The following is a 17,252-nucleotide window of genomic DNA, read 5'->3' on the forward strand; positions in this document are numbered from 1 at the left end:
ACTTTTATAAACTAGAGGCACTAATTCTGTAATGCATATAAAATTACATATAAAATTACAAAAAAATATGAAAAATTGTATATACACAATATCTTAAACCTAAACATTTTCAGATATATTGTAATTTTGTATTAATATAAAATATGAATATATATATATATTTCTGATTCTTTCTTTGATCTGACAGAGACGGAGTATTTTAATTAATATTGTTTCACATTACGACTTGGTCGTTTCCAGAATACATTTTGTTTCATATTTTGCACAGCCATTGTATTCTCTTAACATAGCTTTGTTCTCTTCATATTCCACACTATCCAGATTGACACAAGCACATCTAGATGTATTTGCAGTCTCAAACAGCATTCTTGGTACTCCTACCCAATCTCTTTCAATTCCACCACTGTTAAATACAAAATAAATAATGTTATTGTCTTTTATTTAAAAAAAAACTATGTTTTTTTAGTTTTTCTCTTTCATATTAAAAAATTGTTACCTCCTATTAGTACACCAGAATACAGTACCCATCTCTGGATTCCATTCTATATTACAGGGAGGGAACATTCTTTTCTGTTTCTCTTCCCATGACTTTTCCTTTTTAGCAGCTAATAGTTTTTCTTGTATTTTATAAAACTCTGCAGTGGGATTGCCATCTTGATTGTAATATCTGCCATATAATTTTCCTGAGGAATAAACAAATATTTTAGAAAGTGCTGTATGTGCGAATTGTTCCACTTCATGCAATGTTTATATATCAAACATTATGAATAATTCTTTCTTTTTGCACAGTAAATGGAATATACCTTTCGCCTTATTCTCTCGCTGCATAAGTTGATAAAGTATCATGAGATTCTCTTTTGACTCTTATTAGAGTAAAATTATTGCAAAGTGGATCAATCGCTCTTACGTCTCCATTGCAGTTTAAGTGATTGTACCTTTGTAAATGTAGTTTGTATTATAAAATTGTAGCCAATCGTCCAGCGCCTTAACTTGTTGCGCAGACAAGCTAGATATGTCGTCTGTTAAATTCTCTTCAAATTCTCCAGTAATAAATGCCAAGGAAGCATCACGACCTATAAATGAATAATTCCACATACATATAGTGGCCAATATATATATGTATATCTTTCAACATAAGGAATAGTTACCGGTGAAAGCGTGGTATTGACTTCCAGGTCCGTAATGCTTTTCTCCTTTAGTCACATCGAAAACTTGACCTAAAATCGAGAGATACAGACCGTTCTCCAGATTCGTATATCGTTTCAATTCACTCGTGGTGAATATCCTTTGCCCTTCAGAGTCCTCATTTAATCCAAGATATATCGCGTCAACTATATTCAACGTTCTATCCATCAAGTGAATTTTCATCTTCCTGATGAAGTCGCGCGAATATAGAAAATACACGATTCCCAGTAGCAGCGACAGCCAAAGATACTTGGAGAACATAATTATTGCTATTGCAATTTTCGATGATTTTTCTTTCTTTCTCTTTTCTTTCCATATACATGTGTAATTTTAATTAAATAATTACAGTCTCTGCTTTTTGCTTTCTGCCGGTGCGTGTACATGAAGCGACACAAAAATCGTAAGTATCGCAATTGAACTTATTAAAGTCTAAAGCCTAGTCTACAATAGAGTCGTAAGGTCGTAAACGTAAGAAATTGACCAATCACAGTCGATTATTCTCCTCGAATTCAACTGTGATTGGTCAATTTCTTACGTTTACGACCTTACGACTCTATTGTAGACTAGCCCTAACGCTGGGTCCACAATAGGTGATTTAAGCCCTACGCCTTAAGAAATTGACCAATCACAGTCGAGTTTTCTCCTCATACTTAAATCACCTATTGTGGACCCACTGTTAGAGCATATAGATATATGTTATATATATGTTATATGCTCTAAGGTTAAAGTATACATATTAAAAAGTAATATTAGTATCAATTATCGCTTCCAAACGAGCGGCTATTATAAAAATACAAGTTCCGATGACCGAATGGCGAACGAGTTGCAAACACGTACGTATCGTTTAATAACCTGATAAATCATTTTGAATTTTGCCTCTCCAGCTTTCGTGTAAAAATTAATAAATAATTATAATAAAAAAGTTATTAACTTTCATGCAATAATTTTACTCCTATTTTTAGTGTCCCTCTAGATATCTTAAATAATAAAAGAATCAAGTGGCAAAAAAGAGAGAAAGAAACAGAAAGAGAGAGAGATCGCGGGAAAGATATATTAAATAACTCGAGGGGTTGGTCACTAGTGCGGTTATAGTGTACAAAAATTGGCTTGATACGGATTACCTTTAAATTACCTCAGATTACTTAAGATTACCTATTAATACTACCTCAGATTACTTTAAGATTACCTAATACAAATTATGCCCATCATACTTAGAATTTAGAATGATATCTTTTTCGATTTTATATTCCCTTTTTTTAATTTAAAATTATTCTTAAAGAATTTTTTTGAATATATATTTAATTGATTTGTTGTAAACAGTAAAAATTTTTTCCTATTTTAAAACATTAAAAAACATTTTTTTGATATATTTTTAAAAATGTTGGAAATGAAAATTTAATTTTTGTTACTGTTAGTTGTTTTCTTTGCAATACATCCATAAAAATAAAGTGCGGTAAAAATGAAAATAATACCGGAATTACCGGCAGAATATTCAATACATGAAAATTGTAATATAGGTTTTGTTTTACCGTTAAGTGGCTTATCAAAAGTTGTAGATAAGAATGCATTTCGCAATTTTTAAATGCTCGTGTGTTCGTGGCCTGAGAGAGAAAGACGTAGTACCGCGAAAACCTAACCACGACAATTCTTAAATTATAAAAAAGCATGTTTTTACGAAGCGTCGACTCTAAAAATCGACTGCAAATGTATATATTATTGTAAAAAGATACAATTCATCAATGACGTTCACTAAGTTCAAAAATTAAAGATTACCTTAGATTATCTACAGATTATTTGATATTACCCTTAGATTACTTAGATTTCCTATTAAATTATCCAAGATTACCTGAGAATGCTAAAGATTATTTAGAATTACCAAAAATTACCTTGGATTGCGCAAAATTTCCTTTGGATTGCCGCTGAATTACCTAGCCCTTGTACAAAAATTACCTCAGTGACCAACCCCTCGAAATAACTGCAATGCCAAGCCTTTCTAAAATGTCCACATAGTAAAAGCAGGGTAATCAAATATGTAAACATATTTATATCTATATCTCTATCTTAGGTAAGCAAAAATATAAAATATCTCTTTATCTCTTTCGCAATCAGAAACATGCGTGATCGATTTCATTTTTTATCCCGATTGACAGTGCCGCGTGCAAAAAGGCACGTTTGACATTTCGAGATTTACGGACGCGCGTCTACCAGCTGATATTACGACAACCGGTAGCCGGAGCCGGACAGCCGGCAAACGACGTCTAAGACTGGAGGACGGCGGTCACGCTTGGCTAACCAAGACAATCGGGATCAACGGTCAGTCGCGTGTCGACGTGTATCCTCGTTGCAGCGCGAGAGTCGAGAGTGCATCCGCGACTTTCCTCGCGTACTTTCCATCATCCGCGTCATTTCTCTTCGCGAGCTTCGTCAACAACGATCAGTGCGTTCTTTCATCTCGTAGAGCAGAGAACGTGATTATTTAATTGCAGGTGCGATCAGTTCTTGTTAATTATATTTTAATTTGTCGATATTTTATTTCTGTTGCAATTCTCTATTTTGCATCCTCTTCGATTCCATTTTTCATTAAAAAATCTATAAATGAAGATCAATCAAGTACGGGCCGTTAATAAGACGCGACATGAAGGAAGTTTGGAAAGTTTGCCTGCATATAGGGGTAAAAACTTGTAAACGTTACAAATATTTAGTCTAGAAAAGAGATTTAATTGTCAAATTGCATTTTTCTTCTTTTTTAAAATTATTTAATTATTTAAGAAAGAAGAAATAAACGACAAGAAAATTTAACGCGAAAATTTTGCGTACAAAATCGGAATCGTCAGGAATCGCCTCCTTTTATCCTGTTTGGCGCGTAATTAGCTTAATAAGACACTGAAAGAAGGGTACTGCAGATAAGACAAAGAGATGCGTTCCGACTAATAGTTTCTCTTACAGTTAGTATAGAATGAGCGGCAACCGAATGCATTATGCACAAGTTTTCGCGATTTGCGCGGCTCGTCTTCATCCTGTTCATCTGTATGACGGCTGCGACCTTCTGCGTACTGTTACTGTTTCCGGGTTTCCCTGACGGAAGATACTCATCTCGGAAGAAACAGATATCCATAAGAGAAACGGAGGAAGAACATAAAAGATCCGCTTCGACGCAATCTAACGTACGAGATTTATTTACGAGGATGGTGTCCTTTGACAAACATCTCCTAGAGAGGGGCTTTACCGACGAGCAGGTAGGATATGTTGCATTTTATTTAGTCTTTCGTGGTATATAGAAATAAATATACCTTTTTTATTTAATCAATCGATCGTAAAAGAAATTTGAGAAAGTATTAAATAGCATTGTGTTTCTATCAGATAGGCAATATGTCTCTTCTCGGAAAATGGTTGTTGGCGCCGGAAGGAACTCCACCGCCGCGGTCCAACATCACCAACAATAGGAGCTACTTGATCCTGATCTGGAAGCATGGACCATTCCTGGAACGTAGACATATCAGACGTTTCACGAAGAACAAGTTAGCTTCAGTGTTTTTTTATTTTTATCTCAAAATTTGAAATAAAATAAACATCTTGATCAATTAAATTAAAGCAGAGGAAAAATTATATTTCGTTTAGATCGATGAGAAAGAACGATTACTTTGTGCCAGAGAGTGAAAACTATCTCGATGAAGATTTACGAAATGATGCGTTTTATAGATTTTCACCGTGGGATCGATGTTCCGTGAGGAATTGTAAGCTGAGCTACGACGAAGAGGACTTGCACCGAGCGGATGCTGTAGTGTTTCATTTGCACTTCACGAATGGTCCTTCGGAGCTGCCGAGGAGAAGCCGAGCGGATCAACGGTGGATCTTCCTGACGGACGAGTCGCCCTTTCACACGTTTCTGCACGGCAGGCAGAGATTATCGAACTACGATAGTCTGTTCAATTGGTCCATGTCCTATCGAATGGACAGCGATGTGCCGGTTCCCTACGGAAGAACGGTGCGAATCCCTGATACTTCCGACAGCAACGTCAAACGCTGGGACGCCATCGTGAGGACCACCAAGACCAAACTGGTCGCCGTAATGGGCAGCAACTGCGGCGGCCGTAACGGAAGATGGTCCTACGTGAAGGCGCTCAAGTCGTTGCTCAGCGACGACCTGGACATTCTCGGGAGATGCCTGAACGGCAACAGGACCGTCTGTCCGGGTCACTTCGATCGGGACTGCGCCGCCTTGAGCGCGTACAAGTTCTACCTGTCGTTCGAAAACTCCAATTGCCGGGAATACCTGACGGAGAAGGTGTTCTGGAACGCGTACGGCAAACTCGCGGTCCCGATAATAATGGGAGCGTCGCGGGACGACTGTCGGCGCTTGTTGCCGCCGCACTCCTTCCTTCACGCGGACGATTTCGCCGGCGCAGATGCGCTCGCCGACCATCTCAGGTATCTGGACCGCAACGATAAGCGGTACATCAAGTATCACGAGTGGCGCGATCGTTACCGGGTAATTAACGAGCACGGCTACTTCGGCAGCGTGTCCAGGCACTATTGTCGCGTCTGCGAGGCGCTGCACTACAACTCCGTCGCGCCGAAGGTCTACACGAGACTCGAGCATTTTTGGAGCAAGAGAGATTGCGCTCCAGCGAGCGCTTAGATGTTTCAGTCAACGCCGTTAATTATGATTATCTAGTCTTCGCGAAATGTGAATTAATTAAATGGATTAATATATAAATAAGTCTTTCATCGATAAGCTTTTGAAAAGAATTCGTATTATAGTTAATAGCCGGCACTATATTTATTTATAGCGACTCTGTAGAGAAAAAATATCTTACATTATATTTAATTTAATTTAATTTACAATTATATTATGTAATGTTTATTTTATTTATTTAATTTTATTTTATTACATAATCATAATAAATAAAAATTCTTATGCGCGTTTTTCGGAATAATTATGTAAAAATTAAAAAAATGTTGTAGCAGCAAAACAAATTACACAAAATGACCATTAGCCATGATGAAAGATTAATTTTTCGCGTTTGTTTTTTAATTTATTCGTTATTTATAATTTTGATGTGTAAACATAAAATTCGATATGTATTATATAATTGCATAAAAGTACAAAAAAATTAATTAAATGGAAATGTGTGCATATACAAAAGAAAATTAATTATGCTAAATATTGTAATTTTAATTAATGCGATTATGCGTGTATGTGTAATTCATCATTATTTGTTGTAAAATATTTTTATGGAGGTATATGTAAAGAAAAATGATAATTCTCTTGTATAGACATAATACAATAACAATTCGTACTTGCCGCCTAAACAGAAACCACTCGAAAGTTCTCGAGATTATTTAAATTTTTTTTTCGCTCGCGTAATTTTCGAGATATGTAAAAATTACAATGTAATTTACGATACGTAAAGTTCAAATTTAATAATTTCATGAGTGTGTGCAAATATGTATATGTATGTATATGTGTATATATGTACAAATGAATATTATATATATATCTCTGAATCTCGCTACAAAATATATCTCTTTTACAGCGAGACTTAGATTTTAAATTCAAAGAAGCAAAACAAATTGTTTTTTCCCCCTCTACCGAATTGAATTTGAAAAAGTTTTGAAAAAAACGAAGGACGAAGGAACGACGACCGGTCTCGCGCTTGATCAAAACTGAAACGAGGATGCGATGCAACGCGACGATGACGACGCAAGGGCGGAAGTAGGGGAGAGAGAGATAGACGGCGACTCCGTGCACATGTTGCTGGTGTTGCAAATGGCAGGCGGTGCGTGACATTTCGTCACTCTGTGAGTTTTTCGTATCGGAGCTCGCGTTGTTCCACGTAACCGATTCCTCGGTCTTCGAGAGAGCCCTTCCACCGCTTTTCCCTCGACCAAGTATTCCACTTGCCCGGCGTATTCGCGGGGTACGTTGACCGGGGTCCGAAGGGGGAGAGGGCGGCAACAGCCGAGGAGACGAGGAGGATCGAGTTCGTAGAACCCGGAGATCGCGGGAGCGCGACGAGGGCAAGAGAGAGAGAGAGAGAGAGACAGAAGGATGGCGAGGCTGGTGAACATTTGGCGGGACAACGAACCGGTGAAGCTGTCGTGCAAGCAAATGCCGTTGATCATCGACGAGAGTTTGACGGTGAGCGATCTCGAGCGATCCCGCTTCCCCTACGACTCCTGGTGCGCGGCGACTTTCACGTCTTACGTAACGATCGCGTCCTCGCCGGACGTCCTTAACCTTTGAAAAAAGAAACGCGAAAAAAAAAGCACTCTCGGAGGTAAGAACACGTTCCGGAGCAGTTGCGGAGCTCGTTCGTCATTTGTTTTGATCGATCGATCGGCGATCGTATATTGTTTGGAAAAAAACCCTCTGCGATATCGTCGCCGACTGCGACAAGGCTGCGGGTAACAGCATGGTTGTTCTCGCACTTGTGTCATGTATTCTCCCCGTAGACGATTGTACGATCTTTCGATTTTTGTATTTTTGTCGTGACTCCTCTTCAAGGCGAAGGAGAAGATGTGTGTAATAATGCACCGTAGATTATTATCGCTGTAATACTTTTTAGCTGTAAAAATGATGCCTTTTTAATGCATAATATTCTACAATGTTCGTTAAATCGAATGTGATTTATTACTTTGTACTGCAAACTATATAAGCTTCGCTTGTGTTCTTTTATTTTAGATGATCATGGATATAAGTAATTTAGGAGCGGTCAGTGATAGTCCCTTAGTACGTGGTAAACAGCTGGACGAATTTACAAGAAAATTGGATATGCTCACAAAGGAAGAAATCAAAGCATCGTTTGAGGTTACTTGCAAGGATATGCTTGGCATTTTGGGCCAGACAGAACCGTGTGTCGGTTGTCGAAGAAGGTGCTTATTCTTTTTTTTGTTAGAAATAATATATCATTCTATTCTTGGACACTAGTAAGCGATGGTAAAAAAATATTCCGTGTTTAGTGTTGAAAGATTGTTCTACGACTTGATGAAGTCAGGACATCCTGCGTTGGATCCATTAGTAATTACTCCCAATGGTCTGCTTTCTCTGAAAGATGACGTTTTGGAATCACCGCAACGGCTTTGCACAATATTGCATGGACATAGGTATTTCACAGACGACTGTAAAAATGATTATTCAAGACACATATGCAGGAAAGAATTGTCATTGTCAATTACGCTTTTTGCAGTGCTAGGTTACATAATTTAGTGGAGAAACAACCGAGAAATAGAAAATCCCGGCGATGCGTTATGCACTCTTTAGAAATTCAACGAATGCGACCGCCGCCGAATGCGTGGAGGGAAGTGTGGGATTGTATGGAACTACCGTGTCAACAGGAGTTGACTTTAATTGAGACTGTAACACTCGATGAAACTTTGGACACTTATCTACGTAAACATAGGTATATAAATTCCGTATCTATACATCTTGATGTAAACACACGATTTTTATACATGGTTTCTATATCGCCATTTCTCCCAGGTTTTGCGCCGAATGTCGTAACAAGGTGTTATTGGCGTCGTCTCTCCTGACACGAGAGTCCGAACCTACGAAAGAGAAGGGTTACGTAGCAGTTTTATACTCTGGAATTAAGCGTTGTATAGCCGATAAGCATGTTCACTTGCCAACTATCACGGAATACATTGGTACCCTTATTGGTCGCGCGCAGCCAGAACTCATGGGAAGGTATGATTTCCAGTAGTGCATATTTTTTCGTGTAATATTCTGAAAGACATAAGAGATGTTGAACTTTAGGGAGCGTCATGCAAAAACGTTGGAAATTGCTCAAGAGGAAGTACTTACATGCTTAGGTATATGTATTGCGGAGCGATTGCATCGAGTTCATAGACGGCTGAAGGAAGAGGAGACCGTGTGTAAAGTATTAGCCGCTGTTGCAGTGGATGCATTGTCCAGAAATTTCCAGGTAACAACATCTTATCTGTTATAAGACTCTTATTTAAATAGGGGAAAAAAATCTTTCTATACTTTATATGTTTACATATAGTTTGTTGGGCTGTCAAAGCTAAGTAATTTTGTCTTGCGCAGATGGCAGTGGAGGTGAAACAAGGTATCTCTCAATTAGAACTATTATACGAGGAAATTACGAGAGAGGAAATAGCGAAACAGCAGAGGCGTGAAAAATTACGGTTAAAACGTAAGAAAAAGAAGGAGCGTCGTTATGAAACCGAGGAGAAGGAGAATTCCTGTGACGTATGTTGTAATATATATTTTTGTAAATTAATCTTTTAAAAAGTATTTAAACAATTTTTTTTATTAAGGGGATATATAATATATCCAGAGAAATAAAATTAAAATTAATTACCCGCATATATGTAGAATATATATGTAGTAAAAAATTGTGTATGTTGCCGTAGTGTTCAAATGAAAGGCAAGATAAATCCTCCTGTACTTGTGCAGAATCAAAGCCAACGACGCAAAATATCGACCGACACAAGGTACAAACGAAACTTGAGTTTTACACACATCTTTTATATGCATGCCCTTGCAAACAAAAAAAAAACAAAAACAAAAATAAAACGCAAACACATGTGTTTCTGTATATCTAGTGTGCTTTTATTTCAGTTACAGGTCTTGGATCCAAAAAACAAAGGGCCACCCACATGTAAATGTCCAGATTGTTTAAAGAAACAAAAAACATCTAGTAATATATCGCACAAAAATGTAGATTTAACATACCTTTTAAAAAACACAAGTACACAAAAAGCTGTTGTTAAAAATGCTGAAACGAAAACGAAATTTATTACAAGTCAATCGAAGCAAAGTGAGACATCTCGCAAACAATTATCTCAAGAGGATTCGTCCGATACTTGCGAATCATGTAAGGTAAGGTATCTACATTATATAGTTAGTCAAAATTTCTCGTAATTTTACAGAAATGTAGTTTCCAAAAATAAAATGTTTGAAATTCTTTTTTTCTTTCTCGTTCCAAGGAAAGTGAAAAGGCTGATGAGGGCGTACAATGGCATGTATATGACAAAGTCCGCAAAGATTTCGTGACCGAAGACCTGACAAATAATTGGATAACAAAACCCGATGAAACTAAATATCCCATTCTAACCGAGCCTAATCTAACCATGTTGATGAAGGAACAGTTTACAAAACACACTTTACCGACCTTGCTCAATTGTAATAGATTGTACCAAGATTGCGGATATTTTTCCGGACACAACATCAGTAGTTCCTCTCTACCTAGTACACCAGAGGGCTCCGAAGTAGCCTGCAACGATGAATGTTGTAATCGCGAAAAGGCTTGTCACGATAAACTTAATCATTCCAGTCCTAGTATGTCTTTATTACAAGAAGGAGGTTTGACGCTCTCACAAATGCTAAAGGTAAAAATTTATATATATAACATTCTGAACATCGATAATTTTTTTTCTCCGTAGAGAAACGTTTAACTCGATACTTGTATCGTTTTTAGGATTCCAATTTTTCTGATGATGACGAGAAAGAGAGTTATATTCCTGCGGAGGAAGTGCTAGAGTTCAAGTCGCGAATGTGTCAACTTAAAGAGAAACGGCAGAAACTTCGACAAACGCTTAAAGAACGTTTTGCTATGTTGTGCAGTCATCAGAAACCACTTACCATGTCTCATTAAGAATTCCTCCTAGTTACGGTAAATTCAATACAATATCTCTTTTTTTCTTTTCCTTTTTTACATTGATTTACTGCCAGTAACAGGAGACACAAATATGATAAATGTATTTTGAATAATTGTTATTATTCGAAATCGAACCTTCTAATGTTAATTAAATGCTGAAAATGTATACAACATAGACACACATATACGATATCAAGGAAAGACATAAACATAACATTATTTATCTCTGCGAGCAGAGAATCGCGTATGATAAGTAAAAGATGTCAAGACAAAAAGAGGGTTTCGATAATCGAATAGCATTGACTTTGAGAATACAGAATACACAATGCGAATCATGAGACTAGAAAATTGAATTTGATTGTATAGATCTGTACAATTGAAGTAAACGTAGATATTTTGTATGAATATGCCTTGACTGTTGAGAATATGGCAGGTCCGATTCTGTTGCATGCAGTAAATGCGAATCGTTATAGACACAAGTTCTTCAGTGTGTGATTGCTGCATATTTCAAAAATATTATATTTTCTTGAAAATTTCTTTATTTTCAAGAAAGTCATATTTACGCGGCGATTATGGACTCGTGTCTTATGTTGTAATAGTAGAGATGCGATGGAACATTTATCGGAATCTTAATATGAATATGTTGCATTCCAATATAATATAATATATATCTATATATACATATATTTTATTATTCCGATGTACATCCTCTCTGTGTGTACTTTCATTATATACATACACAAACACAGACTGCAAGAACATTCTATAAAAAGATTATTATCGTAAATCATATTTACATATATTGTATGTTGCATAAAAGTTATTAAAAATATTTAAACTGCTCAACACTGGTGATCAGTTGTGTGAGAATCAATTCGTTATTGAATTTGCTTCTCTCGGGTCTTGTTTCAAATATATATGTACATATGTTACACAAATAGTGTTCTTTCTGTATCAATTGAACAATAGAAATATCAAAGGAACTGTCTACGTCTCTCATGGGCTTATTCTTTCGTACTGTTACACTTCAATTAATCGCGTTTGAAGAAATGATCGGCATATCATAAATGTAATTGTTTTCAAACCCATTTAGTCGACATATTGCGCGAAGCACAAGCAAGCATTCGTTCCACCAAAGCCAAAGGCGTTTTTCAAAGCCGTTCGACGCGTCGTCGTCGTCGCATTCCACTTTGCCTTCGTATGCGGCACAAAGTTCAAGCGCGTCTCCGTGTCCAGGTTGTGCAGATTCAACGTGGGCGGTATTACGCCCTCCTTGATCGCTAAAATCGTGAAGGCGGCCTCCAGATTCCCGGCTGCACCCAACAAGTGACCGTGCGCACCCTTGGTACTGGTCACCGTGACATTCCTGCTGTGTTCGCCCATTAGCGATTCGATCGCCTTCAGCTCGACCGTATCGCCCAACGGCGTGGACGTGGCGTGCGCGTTTATGAATGTCACTTCCGAGCTCTCGATGCCGGCGTCCTTCACCGTCCGGTCCATCGCCAGTAGGGCGCCGATGCCGTCCTCGCTCGGCGCCGTTATGTGAGACGCGTCGCCGGAGAGACCGTAGCCCAGCACCTCCGCGTAGATCGGCACGCCTCGGGCGAGCGCGTGATTCAGCTCCTCCAGGACTAGGATCGCGGTGCCCTCGCCCATCACGAAGCCGTCCCGGTCCCGGTCGAACGGTCGCGACGCCTCCTCGGGCGTGTCGTTCCTCGACGTGCTCAGGGCGCGTAGACGGCAGAACGCGGCTACCGCCAACGGGCTGACGCAAGCTTCCGCGCCCCCGCACACCATCACGCTCGTCTCGCCGCCGCGGATGAAGCGAAACGCGTCACCTGCGGAAGGTAATCGCGATGCGTTAGAATAGATTAGTTGAATATTTCATTTTTATGTAAATCCTAATGTAAATCTTTTTTTTGTTTATCAGAGAGTCACCTATAGCGTGTGCTCCTGTCGCGCATGCAGTCGACACGGCGTGATTCGGCCCACGGAAGCCATACTTGATGCTGATCTGGCCAGCTGCCATATTCGGCAATATTCTTGGGACGAAGAACGGACTGATCTTGTTGTATCCTTTCTTCAGAGCTTCGTACGTCGTGCAGACATCTACCAGGTCTATCATGCCGATTCCTACCGAGACTCCAGTGTCACGCTTATCATTCTCATCGCTTGGTGTCCATTTCGCATCCAAGAGTGCCTCTTCTGTAGCTATCAATGCGTATGCAGTGGCAGGACACATTGTGCGTAACTCACTTTTGGTAAAATGAGAGTCAATGTTGAGTTGGTGAGGAGCACTTCCTTTCGGCACCAATGCAGCTATAAAATGTGGATTAATCGTTGCATGACTATCGTGCAAAAAATAAAATACAACTTTGAGTAACACTATAATTATAAGAGTACTTGGAGTTGATAAATTTTCGCATTAGAGTTTATACATATTTATTATTATATACTATTATATATAATAATAATATATGATTATTATTATATACTATTATGTATTATTATATATAATAATATATGAATAATATATATAATAATTATTATTATATATTTATATATATTTATAGAATAGAATCATAAAGAATATAAATCTCACAACATGCACATATTGGAAAGTAATATACATACTGCTAGTATATTACTGCTCACCTATTTTACATGGCAACTTGCTGTAATCTGGTTCGGGAAGCTTCGTGATTCCGCACTTGGAATCGATGAGAGCTCCCCAAGCATTTCGCATCCCAACTCCCAAGGGACACACAATCCCTATCCCAGTCACAACAACACGTCGTTTAGACCTTGCGACAGTCGTCAACGACCGGCTGATGTTTACGAGTGAAATAGACATTGCAATCTCTCTTGACAGACGCTTTGTTTTTAATAATTATACAAGTTCCACCGTCATTTCATCATAATCGTCACGTAAAATCTAAAAATTTTTATAAGTCATTACTTTTTGGTTTTTTTGAGGTGTTCTCGCCGGATGGTGAGAAATAACGCCTTCAACCTCCCGTAGAGGTTATATGACGTCTGGGTTTTTGATCCTTGTTATTTATTACATATATAACTTTGTTGATCTTTTTAATAATATACTTAAAAATGATCTTAATCTTCTCCCACTATTCTTGTTTGATTATAGTTCGAATATACTAACATTTTACTCCAACCATGAAGGTTATGTTGTTCATTTTCATGCTGTACCACGTGATAGAAAACACTTCGGTCAGCTTCGGTCAGTTTCGATAAAAGAAGATAGATATATTTTTTATCCTTTCTATTTTCTTGTTATTCTATTTTAACTGTTTAGGAGAAAAAAAATCATTTTTATCAGAGAGCTGTTGGTGCAGTTATAATTTTTCATCATTGACACTCTTATAGTCGGAGATTATTTTAATCTTAGATAAAAAATGTTATAATTAAGCGGATTGAAAAAAATGCAAAGAAATCTATTATCGTTTTATATTGCTATCAAGAGGAATAATACAATAAAATAACATAGAGTATATACGTTTAAAAACTTTATTTTGGTTCGCTTTTTGTAATTGGGAAAAAAAATATATATATATGTATATATATATTTCGTATATATATTTTGCATGTACCTGTAGGAACTTTGGGCTACAGATTATGTCAGGGATAATCGTCGTTTAGCATAACATATCAATTTAAAAAAAAAATAAAACATGCAAATATGTCACCAACGAAATAAAAAAAGAATCTTATCTCTACACTAAAACTAACGTTTTGTTAAATCTAAATATATGTATGCGTTGGTAACACAAAATAAAATATTGCATGTTACATAGGTTTTTACATTTGACATGAATGTATGCAAGACCTGACTTGTCCTTGTGCAGCCTGCGTTTCATATACAAAAGTCAATTGTACAAATCATAGATGATAAGAAATATAATTCGACGCAGAATATAAAATCACTTTTCGGAAAGGTGGAGAATTTAAGGATTTAGAAATTTTAAATCAAGAAGAAAGAAAGGAGGAGAGTGATACATATAATACCTTATATTTTTTCTTTTTAATGCATCGAATAAAACATAATTATTTCTTTATAACAAAATACACATTGCTACTGTATGAATAATACATTTATTGTGACCAAACATAATATATTCTGTAGGCTCAATATATTTTTTCGATAAATATTTTGTCCAATAATTTTTTACGTCCTTACGATATAAAACGAAAAAGAGAAAAGAAAATAAAGGAGATGGCAACAAAATATAATCTACAATTATAAAAAAAGAAAAAACTTTTATCTCTTTAACTTAGACGTCTAAGATTTAAAGAGGAAATGTATGTACTTTAACATACTCAATATAAAAATTGATGTTACATATTGGAAATAATTTATCTTAATAAGTATAATCTATGTGTATTTTGTTATACAAAATATATAAAATCGAGCATTTTATTCGATACAAGAGAGTGTTAAATAAAAAAATTGGAGAAAATATTTCTCAATATCTTTTTCAGGACTAATTTATAGTCCCAATCCGCCCCTGATCTTACGCATGGCACGCGATTATCAACCGACATTCTAAATTCCGACGCTGAACAACTCTGTTAAATCGTATAAAATTATGTACAGCATCGCGATATTCTTACTATTGTGCTTTACTTTTACGCTTCGGGATTACCTTTTATTCCCCTTTGTATCCGTTTTTTCGATAACTCGAAACCTTCGACTAGCGCATCATATATATATATATATATATATATAATATATTTGTGTATGTGTATACATATCCATGTAAGAAAGTCTAGAAAATTATATATAACATACGAAGCTCGTAACCAATGGTATCGAATGTTTCATATTAATTTTGGTCATCGAGGAAAGTTAGTTTTCTTCATCTAAAATTCAGACAAATGCAAGAAATTTCACAAATTTGCTCTGTAAAGAGGAGAACATATAATCTCCTTCAAGAAGGGGAAAAGGGGTTCTAAAGCGTTAGTAAATGCTTTTTTCTATTCAATTAGAGGGCAACATCATCCGTTTGCCTCCACAAAAAGCTTTTTCATCATTAGATCAATATGCATGGCGTTGAGTAACACCATGCATATTGATTTTTCTTCAAATCTCTCGTTTCGTCTTCTTCAAGCATCTCGCTCAATGTGTCCTCGAGCTTCTTTTCTTGACTAGATTCATATTATACAGATATCTCATCTCGCCTGACGCCATCGTACACACCGACTATCTGCAGAACGTCGGGCGTTAAACGTTGGACTTGACCTTGCTGTTCTCGGACTCGAGCGGGTAGTCCGAACAATATTCGGAATGCGTTGCCCATGCGGCAAGCTATAATTGATAATTATTAATTATTAATATAAATCGATAAAAATCTCAAGTGCGATCTAATATATTAGAAGCTGAACTGTCTGTACCTGACATGTACGGCTGCAATACCACTGGTTTCCGCATCCAGCGCAAACGAATTGTGCAGGACGAATCATACATCCTTGACATTTGGGTGGAGCGCTTGGCGAAGGCGGATTGTCCTTTGCCATTTGTTTACCGTCCCTTCCGCTCGTGGAACTTCCTTTCCTATCGTCGATTACCGTTGCTTCTTCCTCTACGTCCTCCTAGAAGATTTAATCTGACAGTTGGAATGTGAACGTGTGCACAAAAGTATATATGAATAAATCGAAAACCAAGTATTTACCACTTGAATTAAATCGTTGGAGTGAGATTGCGCAGAGGAGTTGACGACAGGAGTTATAGTTATCTCTGTGCGAGCCTGAAAAATTCTCGTTGTTATCTAATTATCAAAATGTGAAATGTGCTATTTCTTGTCCAACTTCTCACCCAGATAGCAATTCCGGGTTTCTTCGGAAATCTAGCTTTTTCCATAAAACTTATTTATTTACTATTTGTTTGTTATTATTTATATACTATTTTTTTTCACAAGTTTTATATAAAACTTTATAATACGCTCGAGCATTCGCTACAAGTGTTGCGTTTAAATTGAATAATTTAAATTGCAAAAAGATTAGTAATTGCAAAGAATATAAAAAAAGCAAAAAAACCTTGGAAGAAGACAGGATATCGTTTATAGAAACCAGATTAGAGCCTTGGTACGTCTGCAAAAGGTGTTGGGTTGTGGCGCTCTGCTGCGACATAGACGCCATCGCCGCCGCCGCCGCTGCCGCCGGAGAATTCCTTTCTCTTTCAGGCGCGGTGAGTAATCTCGCTAAAGTAGGTGAAAAAGTGGTAGATCTTGGCGATTGCGCTTTCGTTAGAATCCCATGAAGCAACGAACCGGTCGATTGAGACGCGGTATTCTGGGGTACGGATGAGGGTACCGCTACAGGGTGAAGCGTTACGTCCGGATAATTTTGCGGTACCTTATTCGCGGTACATTCACCTAAACACGCGTATTGAAAATTACATTTCGGAATTTACAAAATTAACTCAATTAA

At 37.3% G+C, this 17,252-nt stretch overlaps 6 protein-coding genes across 13 annotated transcripts in view; 3 read left to right on the forward strand and 3 right to left on the reverse strand.

Moving 5' to 3' along the window:
• Window positions 1-88: 88 nt before the first annotated feature.
• LOC145943817 (neuferricin) lies at window positions 89-1,513 on the reverse strand. The gene is made up of 4 exons (XM_083051660.1): window positions 1,149-1,513; window positions 936-1,073; window positions 497-683; window positions 89-403 (listed from the first exon to the last, which is right to left on the reverse strand). Exons 1-4 carry the CDS (start codon window positions 1,444-1,446, stop codon window positions 220-222), a joined length of 807 nt encoding a protein of 268 aa, XP_082907786.1. The 5' UTR covers window positions 1,447-1,513; the 3' UTR covers window positions 89-219.
• A 457-nt stretch (window positions 1,514-1,970) lies between these two features.
• On the forward strand, window positions 1,971-3,670 carry LOC145943843 (uncharacterized). Its single transcript, XM_083051715.1, has 2 exons — window positions 1,971-2,018; window positions 3,336-3,670. Exons 1-2 carry the CDS (start codon window positions 1,989-1,991, stop codon window positions 3,663-3,665), a joined length of 360 nt encoding a protein of 119 aa, XP_082907841.1. The 5' UTR covers window positions 1,971-1,988; the 3' UTR covers window positions 3,666-3,670.
• Window positions 3,671-3,682: 12 nt separating this feature from the next.
• Window positions 3,683-6,657, forward strand: LOC145943834 (alpha-(1,3)-fucosyltransferase 7). The gene is given in 4 exon segments (XM_083051700.1): window positions 3,683-4,203; window positions 4,205-4,421; window positions 4,546-4,703; window positions 4,885-6,657. Coding segments are annotated over 4 exon segments (1,377 nt in total). The 5' UTR covers window positions 3,683-4,141; the 3' UTR covers window positions 5,825-6,657.
• A 311-nt stretch (window positions 6,658-6,968) lies between these two features.
• On the forward strand, window positions 6,969-11,492 carry LOC145943831 (gametogenetin-binding protein 2-like). Its single transcript, XM_083051690.1, has 11 exons — window positions 6,969-7,327; window positions 7,871-8,061; window positions 8,149-8,292; window positions 8,376-8,588; window positions 8,669-8,872; window positions 8,942-9,110; window positions 9,233-9,397; window positions 9,562-9,642; window positions 9,770-10,030; window positions 10,138-10,539; window positions 10,629-11,492. The coding sequence occupies exons 1-11, from the start codon at window positions 7,238-7,240 to the stop codon at window positions 10,803-10,805; spliced, it is 2,097 nt and encodes a 698-aa protein (XP_082907816.1). The 5' UTR covers window positions 6,969-7,237; the 3' UTR covers window positions 10,806-11,492.
• Window positions 11,493-11,616: 124 nt separating this feature from the next.
• Window positions 11,617-14,074, reverse strand: LOC145943835 (3-oxoacyl-[acyl-carrier-protein] synthase, mitochondrial). 2 transcript variants are annotated; one of them, XM_083051702.1, is made up of 4 exons: window positions 13,969-14,074; window positions 13,464-13,743; window positions 12,747-13,127; window positions 11,617-12,646 (listed from the first exon to the last, which is right to left on the reverse strand). In XM_083051702.1, the coding sequence occupies exons 2-4, from the start codon at window positions 13,660-13,662 to the stop codon at window positions 11,898-11,900; spliced, it is 1,329 nt and encodes a 442-aa protein (XP_082907828.1). In that variant the 5' UTR covers window positions 13,663-13,743; window positions 13,969-14,074; the 3' UTR covers window positions 11,617-11,897. The 2 variants fall into 2 exon arrangements, with proteins under 2 accessions (XP_082907828.1, XP_082907827.1); XM_083051701.1 differs by having other exon boundaries at window positions 13,464-14,043.
• A 245-nt stretch (window positions 14,075-14,319) lies between these two features.
• Window positions 14,320-17,252, reverse strand: part of LOC145943828 (uncharacterized) — a 33,206-nt gene continuing 30,273 nt past the window's right edge. For 4 of the 7 annotated variants that reach the window (XM_083051675.1, XM_083051681.1, XM_083051676.1 and 1 more), the window contains 4 exons: window positions 16,860-17,197; window positions 16,496-16,570; window positions 16,218-16,415; window positions 14,320-16,131 (listed from right to left, as the gene is read on the reverse strand). In XM_083051675.1, coding sequence (XP_082907801.1) covers window positions 16,048-16,131; window positions 16,218-16,415; window positions 16,496-16,570; window positions 16,860-17,197 — 695 coding nt within the window. In that variant the 3' untranslated portion in view covers window positions 14,320-16,047. Of the gene's footprint in view, window positions 16,132-16,217; window positions 16,430-16,495; window positions 16,571-16,859; window positions 17,198-17,252 lie in introns of those variants that run through there. The other 3 variants (XM_083051678.1, XM_083051680.1, XM_083051679.1) reach the window with 3 other exon arrangements.

This window comes from Prenolepis imparis, unplaced genomic scaffold (genome assembly GCF_030444845.1).
Source record: "Prenolepis imparis isolate NDT839.2.m4 unplaced genomic scaffold, iyPreImpa1.0 SCAF_12, whole genome shotgun sequence".
NCBI classification, from domain to species: Eukaryota; Metazoa; Arthropoda; class Insecta; order Hymenoptera; family Formicidae; genus Prenolepis; species Prenolepis imparis.

Excerpts from the sequence above, each read along its gene's own strand:
- LOC145943843 (XM_083051715.1), top strand. The coding sequence starts at position 1,989 with ATGACCGAATGGCGAACGAGTTGCAAACAC. Across the intron at positions 2,019-3,335 it reads GGCGAACGAGTTGCAAACAC|TGCCGCGTGCAAAAAGGCAC; the intron begins GTACGTATCGTT and ends CCCGATTGACAG.
- LOC145943817 (XM_083051660.1), bottom strand. The coding sequence starts at position 1,446 with ATGTTCTCCAAGTATCTTTGGCTGTCGCTGCTACTGGGAATCGTGTAT. Across the intron at positions 684-935 it reads TACAAACTACATTTACAAAG|GAAAATTATATGGCAGATAT; the intron begins GTACAATCACTT and ends TTTATTCCTCAG. Across the intron at positions 404-496 it reads TTCTGGTGTACTAATAGGAG|TGGTGGAATTGAAAGAGATT; the intron begins GTAACAATTTTT and ends TGTATTTAACAG.
- LOC145943831 (XM_083051690.1), top strand. The coding sequence starts at position 7,238 with ATGGCGAGGCTGGTGAACATTTGGCGGGACAACGAACCGGTGAAGCTG. Across the intron at positions 8,589-8,668 it reads ACTTATCTACGTAAACATAG|GTTTTGCGCCGAATGTCGTA; the intron begins GTATATAAATTC and ends CATTTCTCCCAG. Across the intron at positions 10,540-10,628 it reads CGCTCTCACAAATGCTAAAG|GATTCCAATTTTTCTGATGA; the intron begins GTAAAAATTTAT and ends TATCGTTTTTAG.
- LOC145943835 (XM_083051702.1), bottom strand. The coding sequence starts at position 13,662 with ATGTCTATTTCACTCGTAAACATCAGCCGGTCGTTGACGACTGTCGCA. Across the intron at positions 13,128-13,463 it reads CAAGTTGCCATGTAAAATAG|CTGCATTGGTGCCGAAAGGA; the intron begins GTGAGCAGTAAT and ends CACATTTTATAG. Across the intron at positions 12,647-12,746 it reads GACAGGAGCACACGCTATAG|GTGACGCGTTTCGCTTCATC; the intron begins GTGACTCTCTGA and ends TACCTTCCGCAG.